Source organism: Doryrhamphus excisus, chromosome 10, assembly GCF_030265055.1.
Source record: "Doryrhamphus excisus isolate RoL2022-K1 chromosome 10, RoL_Dexc_1.0, whole genome shotgun sequence".
Taxonomy (NCBI): Eukaryota; Metazoa; Chordata; class Actinopteri; order Syngnathiformes; family Syngnathidae; genus Doryrhamphus; species Doryrhamphus excisus.
The window spans coordinates 21503078-21520630 of record NC_080475.1 but is presented as its reverse complement, the minus strand read 5'-3'; the positions used below and the strand labels follow the sequence as shown (position 1 = coordinate 21520630).

The following is a 17553-nucleotide window of genomic DNA, read 5'->3' as shown; positions in this document are numbered from 1 at the left end:
CAGACATTTGTTTGTCAACACTGCAAAGAAGTCTGAAAAGTTGAACGGCTTGGACAAAGGAAGGAATCACTAGAATTCATAGGAAGGAATTACCAGCAGAAAGTCAACATTTCAACCTCCATGCCACTGATTGTAATTAGGGGGGAAATCACTAATGCTGTAGATCAGACGCAGTATTCATGGAACTGATTCTATTCTTGGATACACTCAATCCCGACATCCTAATAACTACATTAGAAAGGTACGCAATCAGAGGATTACTTCTGAACTGGGTGAAAAGCTACCTAGCTGACAGGAAGCAACACGTAAAGCTAGGAGAAATCTGGTATTATTTGCAGATGATACCACTGCCTTTTTTGTTCCGGAGGAAGCACAGAAGAAACCATTGGAAAAATCAGAGAAGAAATGGTCATATTAGCAGGGGTGTCAAACTCCTGCCATGGAGGGCCGAGACACTCCAGGTTTTCTTCCCAGGTCACTAAAGCAGGTGATTTGAATGATGGACCCTCCTTTGGTTTGAGGAAGGAGCTGGTCAAGTCAATCACCTGCTGGAGAACCTGCTTGGAAAGAAAAGCTGCAGTGCTTATTAAAACCATGCTTTCATAATAACAGATTGTTCTTGAACCTAAGAAAAACTAAAATCATGCTGTTTGGTAGCAGTATGAACAGCTAAAACTGTAAATTGTTTCAAACTTCTCATCTGTATAGTATATGTATATGTGTGATCGCCCCCTACAGGCATGGGAGCGTAGTGTTTGAAATAAATGAACACAACACTTTCTTATTGGCATTTGAAGCAAGTATTTGGTTGACAATTTGGCCCATTATTTCCTGCCTGTTCAGCCCTTTTTAAGGCTACGTAAATAAACACTGACATCCGGTGTCTACTTCCTCCTCGCCAATGCGTCTCACTGACGCCCCCTGCCGGCGTCCTGGCCCCACGTCACGTGTCATCCACACCGCCCTTTCTGAAGTTGAAGAAAAGTTTGGACGAGCTCGGTGACGATCCAAAGTAAAGTAACATAAACCAGCAAGGAGGTTTTTGTGGAGAGGAGAAACGAGGAGAAACTATGGAATCTGTTGTCCAGGTAACAACAGCACACACGTCGATCGCACTTTTACACAAACACGCTAGTGCTGAATATTCCTCCCCAAATTCCTCATAATACCGAATATTTCTCCTCGCTTCACCACAGAAAGTGCTGACTTCTGGATTCACTCTGGACCTGGGTCCTCTGAAAGAACCGCTGGCATTCATCCGTCTGCTAGAATGGGTGAGTTTGGACTCGAACATGGTCCTCATATGGACCGTTAGCATCTCATGACGCATCCTTGCTAGCCACAAACCTCGAAATTGGTTGTCATAAATGTTGACACCAAGTATTTTGTGCTCCCGACTAGCATGCTAAAGTGTCGGCTTGCAACGATAGTTGATCAATAATCACACCAGTTTTGATGCTAGAAATGCAAAGTAAAGGTAAAAAAGTAACAGCTAAGTGAAACACCAGGATGTCCGGGAGCTCTTCTACTGCTCAGCCCTTGTGGCCTGGGCTCTTGTTTGTCTGTTTTCTCACAAATGCACCACATGGTAGCGCTGGGATGCACCCCAAAGTTGGGGCCCAAAGCGGGACGACCCATCCTTAGTCCGACTGGGGAGTTCCTCCTGTCAGGAGTAGGACTACGTTGACGACATTAAAGGGAAGAGGAAGTGCAGCTCCCATCTCCAGTGTGTGTTGTTGTTGCAGGTCTTCGCCATATTTGCCTTTGCCACAACTGGAGGCTACAGCGGCACAACCCATGTTAATGTCCAGTGTCCTGGGGGCCAGAACCAGGAAATACAAGCAGACTTTAACTACCCATTCAGGTGCGCACGCAACGCCACGTCCTTCAAGGCTTGCATTGTTCTTGAAAGAGCTTGAGGATGATCACCGGTGTTCCTTCATGTGTTGACCCAGGCTGATGGAGCATCCTTATCATGTCCCAACCTGTGTTGTCAATCAGACCACCCCCACCGTTTACTACCTGACCGGAGACCACTCGTCATCCGCACAGTTTTATGTCTGCATTGGAGTGCTGGCATTTCTCTCCACTACCGCCTCCCTGGTCATCTACCTGGGCTTCCAGCAGACGTACAGGGGAAGCAGCCGTGGGCCCGTGCTGGTATGCTCTTCTCCTTGGCCGCAAAAGGCAGGAATGTACGGGCCGTGTCGGACCCCGACCCTAACCCAAGTGTCAAATACCTTCTTGTGTGGGGGCCACAGAGTGCATCTAACACGGCCTTTGTCATGCTACTAATACTTCCTGTTTCTCTCCAGGACCTGCTCATTACCGCCGCTTTTGCCTTCCTGTGGCTGGCGTCTTCCTCGGCGTGGGCTAAAGGTTTGTCTGACGTGAAGTGGGCCACCAGTCCTTCAACCATTCTGACGTTCCTCACCGTGTGCAAGGACGGCACCACCAAGTGCACCGCTGGTGCGACGCCTCACATGGGTCGACTAAACGCCTCCGTGGTAGGTTCTCTTCCCTCGCTGCCTCCGCTGTGCTTTGCATGACCAGAACGTTTTTGATTCCTCTTTTCCCAGATTTTTGGCTTTCTTAACTTCATCTTGTGGGCCGGCAACTGCTGGTTCATTTACAAGGAGACTCCTTTCCACAAGTCACCCCAGCCGCCTGCAGAGGCCGATGCAGAGGCGGGAGCCAGACCGTCGTAACGAGCCAGCCTCCTCGTGCCCTCAAAGTCTGGGATAATGAAGATGCAGGAACAGAGAACACGGGCTCCTTCTGGACGGACTGTGAGGTGTGGTCTCAGACCTGCACCAAAAGTCAAAGATGTAGCAGTCAGATATTTCACCCTTTTCCTGGAAATCCTAGAATCCAATACAGGATTTAACCCCCAGTAGAACAAAGAATTCACTTGGTCATGTCGGGGTCTTTCTGTGTACGTAACAAGGATGCTGCACTTGAACGTAGGACGTTGCCTAAGTGGTTCTTATCTGTCATGAAATGCTCAAGAAGAAGTTGTTTTATGTGACATGAAGAAGTTGACATTTCATTGACGTCCTCGTGAGAATGAAAAAGGAAAACAGAGTTTGTAGTATATGTAGTACATGAAAAGACAAAGTCAAGTATCACCACTTAGTACAGTATGTGAGGGAACGCAGACTCAGGCAGTAAAAGATGGACATGGAGGCAGCACAGTGTGTCAATATCAGTCTTTAATCAAGTGATACCGCAAATGGCAGAGGCCACGCCCACCTAGCATTCCATGCAAAGCCATTCTACATTTGACCTGTCAATCTAAAGGCTTCCATCCATCACCTCAGGAATGTTCCCAGACGGCTGGTGTCTGGTTAGAGGACCAGATTGCCCTTCACGGATGCAGTCGTTTCGTTTCGCTTTTCTCTTTCAAAGATCCATCCCACATCCTCGTCGCCATGCGTGAGCGTTTTCCTCATCGCTGGGTTGTGGCCGCCAAGCGTTCACAGACGCAGCTTTGATCCTCGATGTCGGCTCTTCCTGTCATGCGTGGGAGTCATAACAGTACTGTCTAATGGAGATGGACGTGATCCTGAAGGGATTCTATTCTCCAGCAGACATCAGACATGGCCCGACCCAAGCAGGTCACAGGACCTCCTCTTCAGGTCAGATGCTGGCTAAAATCACTTGTGGCTACATAATCACTGCCTGTTAGCATGTTGGCTTGTTCATCAAAGGTAAAGCCCGCCTCCTGCCTGAAGTCGGCTTGGATAGGCCGCAGCATGACCCTGTGACCTGATGAAGACATGCAGTACAGGAAATGGAGAGATCGATGGAAACGGCGTCACAAACCCAAGCATCTAAAAATCCGTCTGTATGTCAAGACTTACATGTTAAAACAACAATAGCACAGAAGCAGGCCAAATGAGCAACACAGTCGGATTACACAACAACACATGTGCAGTACACTGATAGAACATACGCAACTGTACAACTAGAATACTCAACAGATACAGTATATACTTTATATGTCCATATGCAGGGATGTTGGAAAGAGGTCTGCACCCTTCAAAGTGGCCCACACTATTAGTGCTAATTAGTGCTAAACAAGTGTCTTGTGTTATTCCAGACCCGATGTTCTATATCCCAATGTGGGGGGGGGGGTGCTGACAACGTTCCTGTTAAGAGACCAAAGCACCTTTTAAAGGACTACAATTCTTCTCTAATCGCTGGATTCATTTAATGAGCAAACATATTAATTAATGCCGTGGGCATTTACGTACTCCGTATTCATTTCCCTGGATGACTTTTGAGGGCTAAACGCACGCCAGGAGCTGAAGTGAGCCTCCGACAATGACTTTAGTGTTGGGACTCATGATGAAGGACAGTGGGAAGATGCAACCCATCTCATCCATCCAGCTCCCTTTGACAGCTTTCATTCCTCCTTATTCATGTCCTTCTGTGGTGTCCGTCCATGGTGGTGTACCTGTACCCCACCCCTTCATAACCGCTAAACAACATCCAACATGCATGATGGCCCGTTACTCTCCATTCGTTCCTGGAAACACGCTTGGACCAACGTGCATGTGTCATCGGAATGACTTGCTTCTACTACTTTTAACGCCAGGAACATGCAGAGGGGCTGCACGCTGACCTAGGCCTGGAGATCAGAGGTTCCGATCTCCATCTGGGTACCTCTGTGCGGGGTTAGCATGTTTAGTGCGTGGATGTGAGGGAGACGCTAAGTCGGCTGTAGGCGTCAATGTGAGCGTGAATGCTGATCAAAATTGAAAGTGGCGAAAACCACCAAAAGAATTTACACGCTGCTGTGTTCCATCTTATGGAGGCTCTAAGTAGAGCATCCAAATGAGACACAAACATTTTGGAGTCAGCAATGTATTGCATGACCATGAACTGAAATAGACTGTTGATCAAACGCCTCCAAAAGACAACATCTTGTCCAAAATGTGGATTCAATGTCATTTTTCCCACTGCCACCATCTCTAGATGCAAAGGCAAAATGCTCCCTTTGAGCACAGCTGGATTGCTGAGCTGCACAAGCAAGGCCGTCTCACAGCAGGCCGACTGCAGTCCGATAGCATCGCTTGGCATCTGCAAGGGGGGGGGGGGTTTAAGAACAAAAATGTCTTCTAAGTTGCCTGATTGGAATTTGCACGACAGCACCAAAGACGAGCCGAAGAAGGAGTCTTATCCAGCATGGACGGCTTGTGGAGCTGGAGGAGGTGTCCGGGGACCAGGAGGTCTGGGCTTCCAGACTGAGACTGCTGCCCCCGCGACCAGGACCCGGATCGGAGGGAATGGATGGAGGAGCACAAAGACGGGACATTGAAAGGTAAAAGTGTTGATCTGTCATGAGAGGCCATGAAGGCTCGCTGGTCCTGGTGGCTTCCCACGTTACTAGCATGACAGAGAGAACCCACCCGAGATGTTTCCACACAACACAGTGGGGGGGGGGGGTGCCGTCATGATTGGTGGCGTTTGAAACAAGGGAGCTGCAGGTTGTGCAGGGGCGTCAAAATGGCCATGTGGAAATGCCACAGCTACTCATTTTGGGAACATTTGATGTCTATTTTGGGCACGGGGGGGCTTTTGATAAGCCGGTGAACAGTCTATTTCAGTTGGTGGTTACTCAGCATTAGTCAGCATTTTTTTCTCACTCCCATTTCTTCTTTTTTGAAACCCTAAAACTCAGTAGTCTATGCTCCCTGCCATTGGCTGGTCCGGGTCCCTGCGTCTCGCCTGAAGTCAGCTGTAATAGGCTCCAGCTCACCCTTGACCCTAAGAAAATGGATGTAGGAGATGGATAAATACAGTAGGAGTACACAGTCATGGAAAATATACCTCTATATACGTATACCGTTGTTATCAAGTTGTGCTACATTTTACTCTCTTAAGACGTCGGCTAGCGCCATCTAGATCTCCTATAATGCAGCATCCTGCGCCCCCCACAGATAACTGAAGGTGGATGATGCCGATCTGACCCCTCCCCTCCGCTACTATAGGCTAGAAGCAATGTCTTCTGGTCTTTGTTATGATGCTGGGTGCTAGTTTACTAGTGCTAGTGCTAGTTTCCCGCCCACATTAGCGCTGTCACATGGTGAGTTTCCCTTCTTCCGACATGGCCCGTCCTTCACAGTACATCATTCCATGAAGTGCTACACGTTACGATGCTGGAAAAGTCCTGCTGATGGTCGCCAACAAGACCTTGACTCCCATAAAGTGTCTCATCTAAGCTGGCTTTAGCTTTAGCCATGTTCCTTGATGCAAGGCTGCTAGTAGAGGTCACCGCCCCACTCAGACCATCATCGGAGTGTCTGAGAAGACCGAGCTGATGGACTCTGCTCCAGACTTCTTCCTCTTTCCCTTCATAAGCGAACTGGCCTCCACGTCCAGGTCGTCATCGTCCTCGTTCCCATTCGGGTTCAGCTTGCCGTTCTGGCGCTGGGCCTCCTTGGAGTCCATGAAAGCCACGTGCCTGTCCAGCTCGGCCTTGAACGGCGGCTCCCCGTGAGTTGGCGTCACGCTCAACATGGAGGAGTGGATGCTGTCCTCCCCCCTACTTTTACCCTTATTGGGGCAGCAGAAGCAGCGACACGGCGTCAGGTAGAGATACATGACCACCAGAACCACGCTGGCCAGGCAGCCCACCAAGGTGGTGTATGCCGTGTTCAGGGTATCTCCACCGCCGTGCATGGTGAAGTTGTGGACCTTCAGCACCACATAGATGGTCTCATTGAAGGTGTCGCTGGTGGCAAAGCAGGTGTAGGTTCCGGAGTCGTCAGATCTGACCGGACTAACTTGAAGACTGCCGTCCGGCAAGACCCGGGCAGTCTGGTTGCCTCCTGGCACCACTGCCACATTACCAGGAAGTGTCCAGGTTTTGAACATGTTCCTGTGTTTGGTGTCGCAGCCCAGAAGCAGCGACTGCTCCAGAAAGGCCTCCTGCTCGGCCTCCTTGAACGTGCTGCAGTTCATGGTGTCGCCGCTCAGATCAAAAACCCCCACTCGGGTTTTCTGCGGGCCTGGCATGACGCACATGAAGTCCTCCTTGAAGTCCAGGGCTGAGTTGAGCTTGCGGATGTTCCAGTGTGCCAGCAGGGTGTAGAGGTCGCAGTGACACAGCAGGGGGTTGTTGTGGAAGTACAGGCCGTTTTTAATCCAGGCCGGCAGGACCTGAAGCTCATCAATGGGCAACATTTTAATCTTGTTGGAGGACACGTCCAGCAAGCTGAGTTTCTCCAGACGGGACTTTTCCTTGACAAGCTCCACGGGGAATCGGGAGATTTGGTTCTGGCTCAAGTAGAGCTTATGGAGATTGACCATGGTGATGAAAGCCGAGCGGTCGATCTGGTGAATGTTGTTGTTGTACAACAGGAGAACCTCCAGGTTGACCAAAGGCTCGAAGACAAACTCATCCAGCTGTTGCAGGCCGTTGGAGGACAGGTCCAGGTAGCGCAGGTTCTTCACATAGTTGAAGGCCTCTGAAGACAGGAAGAGGAGGCCGTTGTGACTGAGCAGCAAGTTGCGGAGTTTGGGGAGCTTCACAGGAGTCCACTCTGACCTCAGGCTTGTGATGTCATTGTAGCTGAGATCCAGAACGGCCATGTAGAGTGGCAGCCCCGTCGGGATGCTGGTCAGATTCATCTTGGAGCAGCTCATTATGTTGGAGGCGCAGATACAAGTCTTGTGGCAGTTGAGCGCTGACCCCACGGCCCCCGGGGGCCAGAGGAGGCCCAAACACAGGGCCCATTGCCAACACTCCCTCCAAGGAGGTGATGTTCTGGTCCGCCTGCCGCCGGCTCTGCTGGAGGCCTGCAACATGCTGGCAGAAGGTCTATATCCCAGGGAGCTGTGCTGCGGCCTCAATCCCAGAAGGTGGAACAGTCCTGGGCATCGCTTGGTGGGGGCTGAAAGGGAGAGACCGCGTTTACTAACGGAACTCGGGGACTGCCGGTCATAGCGAGAGAAAACAACACTTTTGTCCGTAATGTCAATGTGTGTTGTCGTACAGCTGATGCCCGTTAGCACGTTAGCACGTTAGCCTGTGCATCAATGCAAGGAGACGAGGGTTATGATCTGCGGTGAGCCAGGATACGACTAGCCAGAAGAGGCTTGTGTTTAGTAAACAGGCGGGGGGGGGGGGGGTTCCCTTTGTTGTTATGCAAGTAAAAGTTTGAATGTGAAGCGATGAAGCAGTTCTCCTTTGACTTTGACACAAAATGCAAGCGTCAACATTGCCCCCCCCCCCCCCCGCCCCCCATGATGTCCTCCTGTCCTTCGTTGGCAGCATGCAGCATCGCAGCCCGTCTATGTCCGATTTCCATCTCCAATGACAAGACGGACATCCCTTCCATTCTCTAGCCTTACAGTCCCCGGGCAGGGAATTGATTCTAATAATATATTGATAGTTCCAACGTGTACCTAGTATTTGCTATTACTAGGGTATTTGCTAGTAGTGTAGTATTTGCTAATGGCAGCATTGGTGATAAAACATGAGCCAAGGATGGGAATTGGACCCAGACACCCACCTTCAGCCGAGATGGAGCCTATGCAGACCCCGACTGCTGACGATGCTGCAGCATGCAGATGTTGCTCTCCTCTCTCTGTCCGATGATGGTGATGATGATGATGATGGTGATGGAGATGACGAGGAGGACACAGGGAAGGACGCCAAGAGGAAATATCGGCGCCAGAATAACCCCGATGCCAAACTACACAAAAGGGTCTCCATAAGGCGACGACGTCTCGTCATCGGCCGCTTTCAAAGCACTTTGGACGGATGCTACCATCTCCCAGCCTCCCGCGGTGTCTTCAGCCCCGCCGACGAAGCTTCCCTCCCGCCGCTGCAGTGTTTGCGCCAAAGGAAGTGCACATTTAGCGCCGTCAGTGGCCGCACTGAGGATGCGCAGTCTAGACGACGTAGCGGAAGCCGGACAGGCGTCTTCGATTCCAAAGTGGGACGGCCAGGAACGACGCAGTCCTTCCAAATGATGGTGAGTCATCCAACGCTTGAACAGCCCGAGTAAACATTGCCGTTGCTGTCCCTGCCTTTGTGACGTCACGCCTTCACCCGGGCTCAGATGAAAAAATACCCCGTGCTAGCCACGCCCACCGGACATGGGCGGAGCCACAAATTGAGCAATTTGGGCTGAATACCGATCGTGTCAAATATACATATGACGTAGAAATAACAACACATGGGGGGGGGGGGGGGGATTACCAGTTTCCCAATCACTGGTAATCACGACCACATTAGATGTTAGATGCCGTACAAAAGCATTTACTCTACTGAACAATATTCCATCAGTTCCGTTACAGATTACAGATTACATCCATGATTAATCCCACTTGGCTCAGTAGGAAGACTTTCCACCCATGTTTTGATAGACTTGGAAAAGATGGGAATTCCGAGGCAAAGTAAAACTCGGGCACAGGGATGGATTATTGGGATGGATTGTTGGCAATCTATCCCAATAGATTGGGATGGATTATTGGGACGGATTATTGGGAGAGATTATTAGGATGGAGGGAAAACATTCACCAAGCCTTTTTGTTTTGACAATAAATTGCTGGCTTGTGTGACTAAATAATAAATAATAATACATAATAATAATAAATAATACATAATAATACATAATAATATATAATATATTATAATAAGTGTGGAAGAGAAATGAAGGGCATTTAGGAGAGACCTTTGGCACAGCAAAGCTTCGTAGCGGCGTCGTGTGCGAGATGGATCCGAGAGTGATTAATGCTCGGTTTGCCGCCACTTCCTGCTGTGGTGGCGATACTGTTGCCAGGCAACCGCCTGTGGCCTTTCATGGGCTGTTTTGGCTCTTTGGTAAATCTGAAGTGGCCTTGCCTTCTCGCCTCGCCGCCGGCGCCCTTCCCAAGTGGTTTCAAGGCAGGGCTCTCTTTCTGCAGCCAGTCCAATCCCAAGGCGTCACACTGGAATACGTGGCAGCTTTCTTTCTCAGCGGGCATCGAACCCGAACTGCTTTTGAGCCGTGAAGTAGACGTAGCCGCCTGAAGTGACCTGAGCTCATTAACACTGGAAGGGCTGTCTCCATGATCACATTTCACAGATGACGTAACGTGAAATGGAGACCGAATCCGAGACGCTACAGAAGCTCCTATTGACGCGCCTGAATCAGCTTATGCTACGTCGTATTGAGAGCACCGTGACGCCTGTCGTCCAGCCGGCTGCTGTGGTGACAAAGTCAACATTTGTCCAAGGCCGACCGCTTTTACGAGGTGCTATTGGTACATACGGTACAGATCCATTGCTGTGCTACAGCCTAGCACGGACTATTTACTGTTGGAGTCTGTCATCTAAACCACATACCTGACTGTGGTGGAGGTGGCAGTAACGCACACGCAGGGTTGTCATGTTAGCGCCCAACTGGACACTGGAACGTTTCCAAAGGCCCTAAAAGCTGCTCTCATGAAGTCTTTTCTGGAGAAGAGCCGTGTCGGCCAAATCAAAGTCTCAGAGAAGGTCGACTCCCTCATCTTCCAATCCGGCTGTGGGCTGGAGACCCCACCTCTGGTCAAAGCTGACAAATGAGATCTCTCTCTGCACTGGGGCAAGGGCAATGCCCCCCCCCCTCCCCCAAATCCAAACTTTAGAGGTGATAACGCCACCAGAAAAAGCACAAGACAGCTCCCCCATCAACCTGCCCACAGCGCCCCCCCCCAGGTCCCAGGGTAGAGAAACAACAAGTGCTGGCATGACATGGGTGCGTAATGCCCCCCCCCCCCTAAATGTGCAGCCTGGACCCGGGCCTGGATGAAACGGCACAAAATTCAGTTTGTTCTGTTTGTCTTTGTGAAGCGCACATCATTTGAGACTGAGTGAGTGGGAATGCTGACCCGCCGCCACGCTCCTGTTTTCCGAGTACTTGGCCTTTCCGGCTCGCCTTCCAGTCCTCCCGCTGCCTCCGTGACCGTAATAGCCCATCAAGCGCTGCAGGAAGAGGCCCTCACTAGCAGCTCTCCATTCAAACGGCAATGATGGTGCTCCCGGGAGACAGGCAATTGTGTGTGGACTTTTGGAGTGGAGTGGAACGAGGCGGAGACCAAAGGAAAAGAATGCACTTTATTTTTCATCGTAAAAGCCAGAAGAAAGATATTTGATTTTTCTCTGGGCTATGTAACGGTACCATGGATTATGAACCCATTGAGTAGGGATGAGCGGGATACTCGTTACGAAGCAGTATCCGTGACAGATGATCATTTTTGCCGGATGGGATTATGAAACATTTGTTGTTGTTTGAATTCATGTGTATGGAAATCTCCTTCATGGTTGGTGAGCCTGCATTTAGATGCCAAGCTTTCTTCTTACAGTCCAGTCCATGGCTTCAGCAGCATGGCCATTGCTCCAAAAGCCCTTACAGTCCACAATCTATAGTCCATAGTCTCTAGTCCATAGTCCATAGTCCACTAGACATCCTCCCATTTCATCAACACGGTTCTTTGCGTGGTCCCCGGTGGAAAGTGCTTGATTGTGTTGGGTGATACAGCAGTATACTACAAGGGTGTATTCCAGTAGTATTCCTAAAGCTAGCAGCAGACGGATGGAGCCATATGTTCATCTTGACTTTGCTTTGCAGCGGTTATGTAACGGCTGCTGTTGCCCATGGCGATATTTTGAAGGGAACGTATGAGTCAGCGGCTTTGGTGGTGGAAGATGGAGCTCACATTCAGGTGTAGCTTTGCACCGGGTGCCCCCCCATGAGGCCGTCAGCGGCAGGTGCACCGAGTCCAGCAGCGGAGGGGAAGGTGGCAGGTTGATCTTCATCCCAGAGGTCGGCTGCTGTGATGACGCAACACACGGGCGTGTCCAAGATAAGCTTGGCTGCTCCAGCCTGCAATGCTCTGGCAATCTCGCTGTTTACAGTTGACACAAATGGTGCAGATATAAATCCTCGTTCTTGGACCACACTTGAGATTTAGCAGATTTGACCATTGTGACTTTTGCTTCTTGCATGTGCGACCCCCCCCCCCAGGCAAGGAAACGGCGGTCAGTGAAATTCACATGACATGTTCAGCGGCTGTGAAGCTTTCAGGCCCATCCTCAGAAGATGTACAGCAGCAGGGGACTCCGAAGGGTCCTTCCCGACCACAGATGCGAGCCCCCCCCCCAGTGGCAAATATGGTGACCTCTTTGAAAGTCAAGAGGCATATATGAGGTATTATAATATATAATATGGTCTATTTTGTAAACGTTCATCTGGTCGCCATCCCTCCATGAGCCAGTCCTTCCCTGGATGTCCATCCCTAATCCCGCCCAATCAGACAGCTCGTGCTGGATTGGCTGCATGGAGGAAGGTCATGGCGTGCCGAGCATACAGCGAGACGGCTAATGGGACGTGACTCCTATCTCTGGGCCGAGGGTGGTTGGTCCTCCCAAACGCTGGCCAAAGAGAAGACAGGTGACCCGCGTTCACACGAGTGGGGGGGGGAGAAAAGAAGAGTGGGGGTGAGGAGGCACTAGGACCCTGCAGCTGACAACAGGGCTTCCTGCCCCCCCACCCTGCCTGTCTGCTCTGCAGTTGCCCTGGGCTCATGTTGAAGCCACTACGTGCGTGGGTGTGTGTGTGTGTGTGTGTGTTTGTGTGTGTGTGTGTTTGTGTGTGTGTGTGTGTGTGTGTTTGTGTGTGTGTGTTTGTGTGTGTGTGTGTGTGTGTGTGTGTGTGTGTGTGTGTGTGTGAGAGCCTCCTGCTCTACTCTTCCGTCTCTCCCCTCTGTTCCAGCTCTGCCTCCCCCACCTGGATGGATGACCTGCTTTGGAGGGGGGCTGCAAGAGCGAGGGGTGTGTGTCTGTGTGTGTTTGGAGGAATGGGGAGGGGGGCCGGCCAAAGAGAGGGGGAGGGTTTGGGTGGGAAGGGCCAGGTGAGGAGGAGACACAGGAGCATCCCATTCTTCTTCTTCTTCTGACTGCTGTGTATCCTTGTGTCGGCTGTGTGTGTGTGTGTGTATCCTTGTGTCGGCTGTGTGTGTGTGTGTGTATCCTTGTGTCGGCTGTGTGTGTGTGTTTGTGTGTATCCTTGTGTCGGCTGTTGAGACGCGGAAAGATGGTGAATCTGGTGAGCGGCGAGCAGCTCTCTGCAGACTAAGGTATGTGACACACATGACGAAGGCGTGTTGGTGAGTGAAGTGAATGGGAGCCCTTTGGCGAAAAGGTCAAATACTTCACTAAATACTATTATTACTAAATACTAATCTGTACAGTACTGTACTCAAATGAGATCCCGTGTCAGGTCCTCTGGATCTCCAAACTCGGAGAATACTTTGACAGACGAGTCAGGAGTCAAAGTGTAGCAGAACAACGGGTTTGCTTCTTATTCGTATTTATTATTATTATCTTTGTATTTATTTATTGTCCCTCCATTGTCATGTACCACCAATAATCGTTGGTTATCATCTATCACCATTCAATCCTGATACTATGCCAGTATCATATTTCCATGTTTCTGCATGATTTGATGTGCTTCCTCAGATTTAGTGAAGCGAAGCACGCCATCGTCTCCTCAGCGACATGCTGCCTTGCTTTTGGTCGTTGGTGTTGGTTTGCAACTCACAAATCAAACCAAAGAAAAGGATCAATACGATACGGCCAAGGACCCCCAGAGACCTGCTCTACATTCGCTGCATGCCAGGTCGTTGAATTAGGTTGAAGGTGACGGTGACCCTTTGACCCGTACGCTAAACGGCCGCCATGCCCAGGCTGTCGGGGTATTGTGACGCCGTCCGTGTGGATGTGGGCAGGGAACGAGCAGGCGCCTCGCTGGTACGGCTCAATGGAAAAGTTGCCCAATGCAGGTGCACGGCATCTGGAAATGTACCCGTACTGGGGCTCGCCGGACCAGTTTCACGGTGCGCTGGTGGGGTTGTGACCGTAAACACAAAGATCACGACACATCGTGTTGGGTTGAGCCTGGCAAGGATCAAATTAAGACACACACTTAAAACAGAAATATATTTAAAAATAAACAATACATAAAACAATTCAAGCAATAAATACAAGAATTGGGTAAAAATAAATACAAAAATAAAACTAAAAGAAATAAAACCAATTAAAACTAAAAAAAAAAAGATTAAAAGTCATAGAGGACCACACCACATGTGCCCAGTTAAAAGCTTTCAATTGGGGGGTGGGGGGTCCATACAGAAAAGGTCCGGTCTCCCCTGGTCTTAAGTCTTGTCTTGGCCACCACCAGGCGGGCCTGACCTTCAGACCTCCATGAGCATGCTGGAGTCTACATTTGGATGGTCTGAGATGTATTGTGGGGCCAGCCCCTTCTACGCCTCAAGAACCAGCAGTCAGATCTTCAAATCAGTTCTAGAACGCACGCCAACCGATGCAGTTGGGGCTCCGCCTCTCGCCCCAAGACAGCTGGGATAGGCTCCAGCACCCCGGCGGTAGAAAATGAATGAATGAATACACATTGATATGCAATCATAATCTAAATAATAATTAATAATAAATCATCCAAATTTGAATACCTCTTTGTGAATAACAATATTTCTATTTCTCAGCTTTGCCTGGTTAACTCCAAAGTGGAGCATCTAAGCTGCTTCATCGATAATGGACTTCGGTCTTCTGTGATCCCCTTTGAGCTCCATGATGGACTCCACCTCCTGAACCCCCCAGCAAACGCCCCAGCGAACCCCCCAGCGAACCCCCCAGTGACGCCCTCCACCAGGGGAGGATGGGAGATGGGCCCGTGACACCTAGCGGACCGTCTCCTCCACAGCCCATCCTCTCATGGAGCACCCTGTCACGCCAAGTCCCTCCTGGAACACGTCGCTCTCCGGGCTGCCTTGGTTTCCCGTCTCTCTGCATCCAAACGCCTCCAACGTGAGCCAGCCCGTCGCCAGCGTCCGAAGCGGAGCGAGCGCGAGCCAGCTTGTGGCGCTGTGCGCCATGCTGGCGATGGACACCCTGGCCGTGGTGGGGAACCTCGCCGTGATGATCGTCATCACCAAAATGATGCAGCTGCGCAAGTTTGCCTTGGTGTTCCACCTGTGCCTGGTGGACCTGCTGGCGGCGCTGGTGCTGATGCCGCTGGGCGTGCTGTCCGACCAGTTCCTGGCTCACGAGGCCCTGTGCCAGACCTACCTCTGCTTGAGTGTCTGCCTGGTGAGCGCGGCCATCCTCACCATTTGCGCCATCAACGTGGAGCGCTACTACTACATCGTGCACCCCATGCGCCACGAGGTGAAGATGACTTTGGGGGTGGTGGCGGCGGTGCTGGTCGGGGTCTGGATCAAAGCCGTCGTCATGTCGTCGGTGCCTCTCCTGGGGTGGCTGCTCCAAGGGAACCAGGAGGCGAGCTCCCCTTCGGCGCTCCCCTCAGCTCAGACATCCTGCTCCCTCCGCTGGGCGGGAGGCCGGACGGCACACTTGCTCTTCACGGTGTTCTTCACCGTCATCTATTTCCTGTGTCCCGTGCTGATTCTTCTGGTGGTCTACTGCAATATGTTCAAGGTGGCCCGAGTGGCGGCCACCCATCAGGGCCCGCTCCCCACTTGGTTGGACACCCTGAGACCACGATCCGAGTCCACCGGCAGCCACTCCACCACGGCTGCGAGCTTCGGCGGGACGGGCTCCCGCAGCACAGCTCAAAGGACCTTTGGTGGCGGGAAGGCCGCCGTGGTTTTGGTGGCGGTGGGGGGCCAGTTCTTGTTCTGCTGGCTGCCGTACTTTTCTTTCCATCTCTACTCAGCCGTGGTGTCCGCCTCCCCCGCCTGGCTGGCCCGGTTGGAAGGTGTGGTCACGTGGATCGGCTACTTCTGCTTCACCTCCAACCCGTTCTTCTACGGATGTCTCAATCGGCAGATTCGAGAAGAACTGGGGCGCCACCTGGCCTGCCTTTTCAAACGGGCCCGGTCCGGTCGGGGGGAACAGCTGCCCAGCCGTGAGGCTTCCATCGAGGAGAACTTCTTGCAGTTCCTTCAGGGCACGGCGTGCAATCTGGAGCCGCGCAACTCTCACAGCGCTGTGACGCCAGATGAGGCGGAACATGGAGGCCTTCAGGAACCATCTGCTCTGCAAAGCACGCCGGCCGATGGCCACGTCCCCGGCCAGATTCTTGAAGAACCCTCAGAGTTCGTCCAGCGGCAAAAACTGAACAATCAGGTCATGGTGTGGAAAGAACTCTAGCTGCCTCCTCCGTATGAGCAGATGATCCATTCCTTTCTTTGGAATCTCCTTTCCATGACCACGCCGTTATTTGGTCTTCCAACTGAAACCTGCTGATGTCTTCTGTTTTGGATATGCGCCATCTTCTAGATCACCGATGAACACAGCAAGTAACCCTAACCCTAACCGCTGTCATGCGGCGTTCATCCGTCAGCAGATAGACACTGAGCGAAAGGTTCGATTCCCTTTTGATCTGGTTTGCATAATAAACACCTCCACCGTGCAATCTTTTTAAAGCATCTTAAGACAATTAGATGCTCCTCCACCGGGACTTGCAACAAAGTCTGTCCAGACCTCGGATTCGTCATCGTAGACCAAGTCTAGTTGGAGGTACACTATGGTGGAGGTACACTATGGTGGAGCTACACTAAGGTGGAGGTACACGATGGTGGAGGTACACTAAGGTGGAGGTACACTATGGTGGAGGTACACTAAGGTGGAGGTACACTAAGGTGGAGGTACACTAAGGTGGAGCTACACTAAGGTGGAGGTACACTATGGTGGAGGTACACTATGGTGGAGGTACACTAAGGTGGAGGTACACTATGGTGGAGGTACACTAAGGTGGAGCTACACCAAGCGTCCGTTTCTGAAATGTGTTTTGGCTCTCCAGAAACGAAGAAAAGGTCCCTTTGTCATCCATGGAGGCTTGGCCAGCAGCCATCTTTGACCGTGTGACCAAAGCGTGTTGCATGTTGACAGGTAAACACGGGAGCGGAGCGAGTGCTCCTGTGTTTGTGATCCACACAAGCAGCCATGTTGTGGCTACACACGCTCGTTTGCCTTTGGCCTCGTTTGGCTTGGAAAATGGAAGTCTGGCATCTCAGCTGGAACACAAACGCTTTGGACAGACGTTGCCAAAGACCACGGCACATATCCCTTCATGGCCGACTTGTTGCATCACTGCTGTTCTTTCTGGTGGCCTTTATTTTCAAGTTCTGATTTGCCAAAACTTTGTTTGATGTCTGAAATGGATGTGGATTGATGAGACGTTGCTATGTCTGCCATTAGTCTGCTATATAGTGTATCCGTGTATCCGTGTATCCGTGTATGCGTGTATCCGTTTATGCGTGTATCCGTGTATCCGTGTATGCGTGTATGCGTGTATCCGTGTATCCGTGTATGCGTGTATGCGTGTATGCGTGTATCCGTGTATCCGTGTATGCGTGTATGCGTGTATGCGTGTATGCGTGTATGCGTGTATCCGTGTATGCGTGTATCCGTGTCTGTAAGACTTATTATTTTATGACTTTTATTAAAATGTGGGGCTTTCATTGACTTCAAATGTGTGTGTGTGGGGGGGGGTCCTCACTGGGGTGGAGGGCTGGAGCCTATCCCAGCTGCCAATC

General features: G+C 51.0%; 3 protein-coding genes across 4 annotated transcripts; 2 read left to right on the top strand and 1 right to left on the bottom strand.

The window, feature by feature from the left end:
• Nucleotides 1-894: 894 nt before the first annotated feature.
• On the top strand, nucleotides 895-4158 carry LOC131137003 (synaptophysin-like protein 2). Its single transcript, XM_058084442.1, has 6 exons — nucleotides 895-1088; nucleotides 1197-1274; nucleotides 1746-1864; nucleotides 1956-2160; nucleotides 2316-2507; nucleotides 2580-4158. Exons 1-6 carry the CDS (start codon nucleotides 1071-1073, stop codon nucleotides 2706-2708), a joined length of 741 nt encoding a protein of 246 aa, XP_057940425.1. The 5' UTR covers nucleotides 895-1070; the 3' UTR covers nucleotides 2709-4158.
• LOC131137002 (amphoterin-induced protein 1-like) lies at nucleotides 3124-8713 on the bottom strand. Its single transcript, XM_058084441.1, has 2 exons — nucleotides 8523-8713; nucleotides 3124-7901 (listed from the first exon to the last, which is right to left on the bottom strand). The coding sequence occupies exon 2, from the start codon at nucleotides 7813-7815 to the stop codon at nucleotides 6289-6291; it is 1527 nt and encodes a 508-aa protein (XP_057940424.1). The 5' UTR covers nucleotides 7816-7901; nucleotides 8523-8713; the 3' UTR covers nucleotides 3124-6288.
• Nucleotides 8714-12895: 4182 nt separating this feature from the next.
• On the top strand, nucleotides 12896-17467 carry LOC131137058 (G-protein coupled receptor 61-like). Of its 2 annotated transcripts, XR_009131841.1 has the most exons (3): nucleotides 12896-13116; nucleotides 14539-16534; nucleotides 16818-17467. XR_009131841.1 is itself a non-coding variant. In XM_058084578.1 (2 exons), exon 2 carries the CDS (start codon nucleotides 14768-14770, stop codon nucleotides 16163-16165), a length of 1398 nt encoding a protein of 465 aa, XP_057940561.1. In that variant the 5' UTR covers nucleotides 12896-13116; nucleotides 14539-14767; the 3' UTR covers nucleotides 16166-17467. The 2 variants fall into 2 exon arrangements, 1 of the variants encoding a protein (XP_057940561.1); XM_058084578.1 differs by having other exon boundaries at nucleotides 14539-17467.
• The last annotated feature ends 86 nt before the right edge of the window (nucleotides 17468-17553 follow it).

Excerpts from the sequence above, each read along its gene's own strand:
- LOC131137058 (XM_058084578.1), top strand. The coding sequence starts at position 14,768 with ATGGAGCACCCTGTCACGCCAAGTCCCTCCTGGAACACGTCGCTCTCC.
- LOC131137002 (XM_058084441.1), bottom strand. The coding sequence starts at position 7,815 with ATGTTGCAGGCCTCCAGCAGAGCCGGCGGCAGGCGGACCAGAACATCA.
- LOC131137003 (XM_058084442.1), top strand. Across the intron at positions 1,275-1,745 it reads TCATCCGTCTGCTAGAATGG|GTCTTCGCCATATTTGCCTT; the intron begins GTGAGTTTGGAC and ends TTGTTGTTGCAG. Across the intron at positions 2,508-2,579 it reads GTCGACTAAACGCCTCCGTG|ATTTTTGGCTTTCTTAACTT; the intron begins GTAGGTTCTCTT and ends CTCTTTTCCCAG.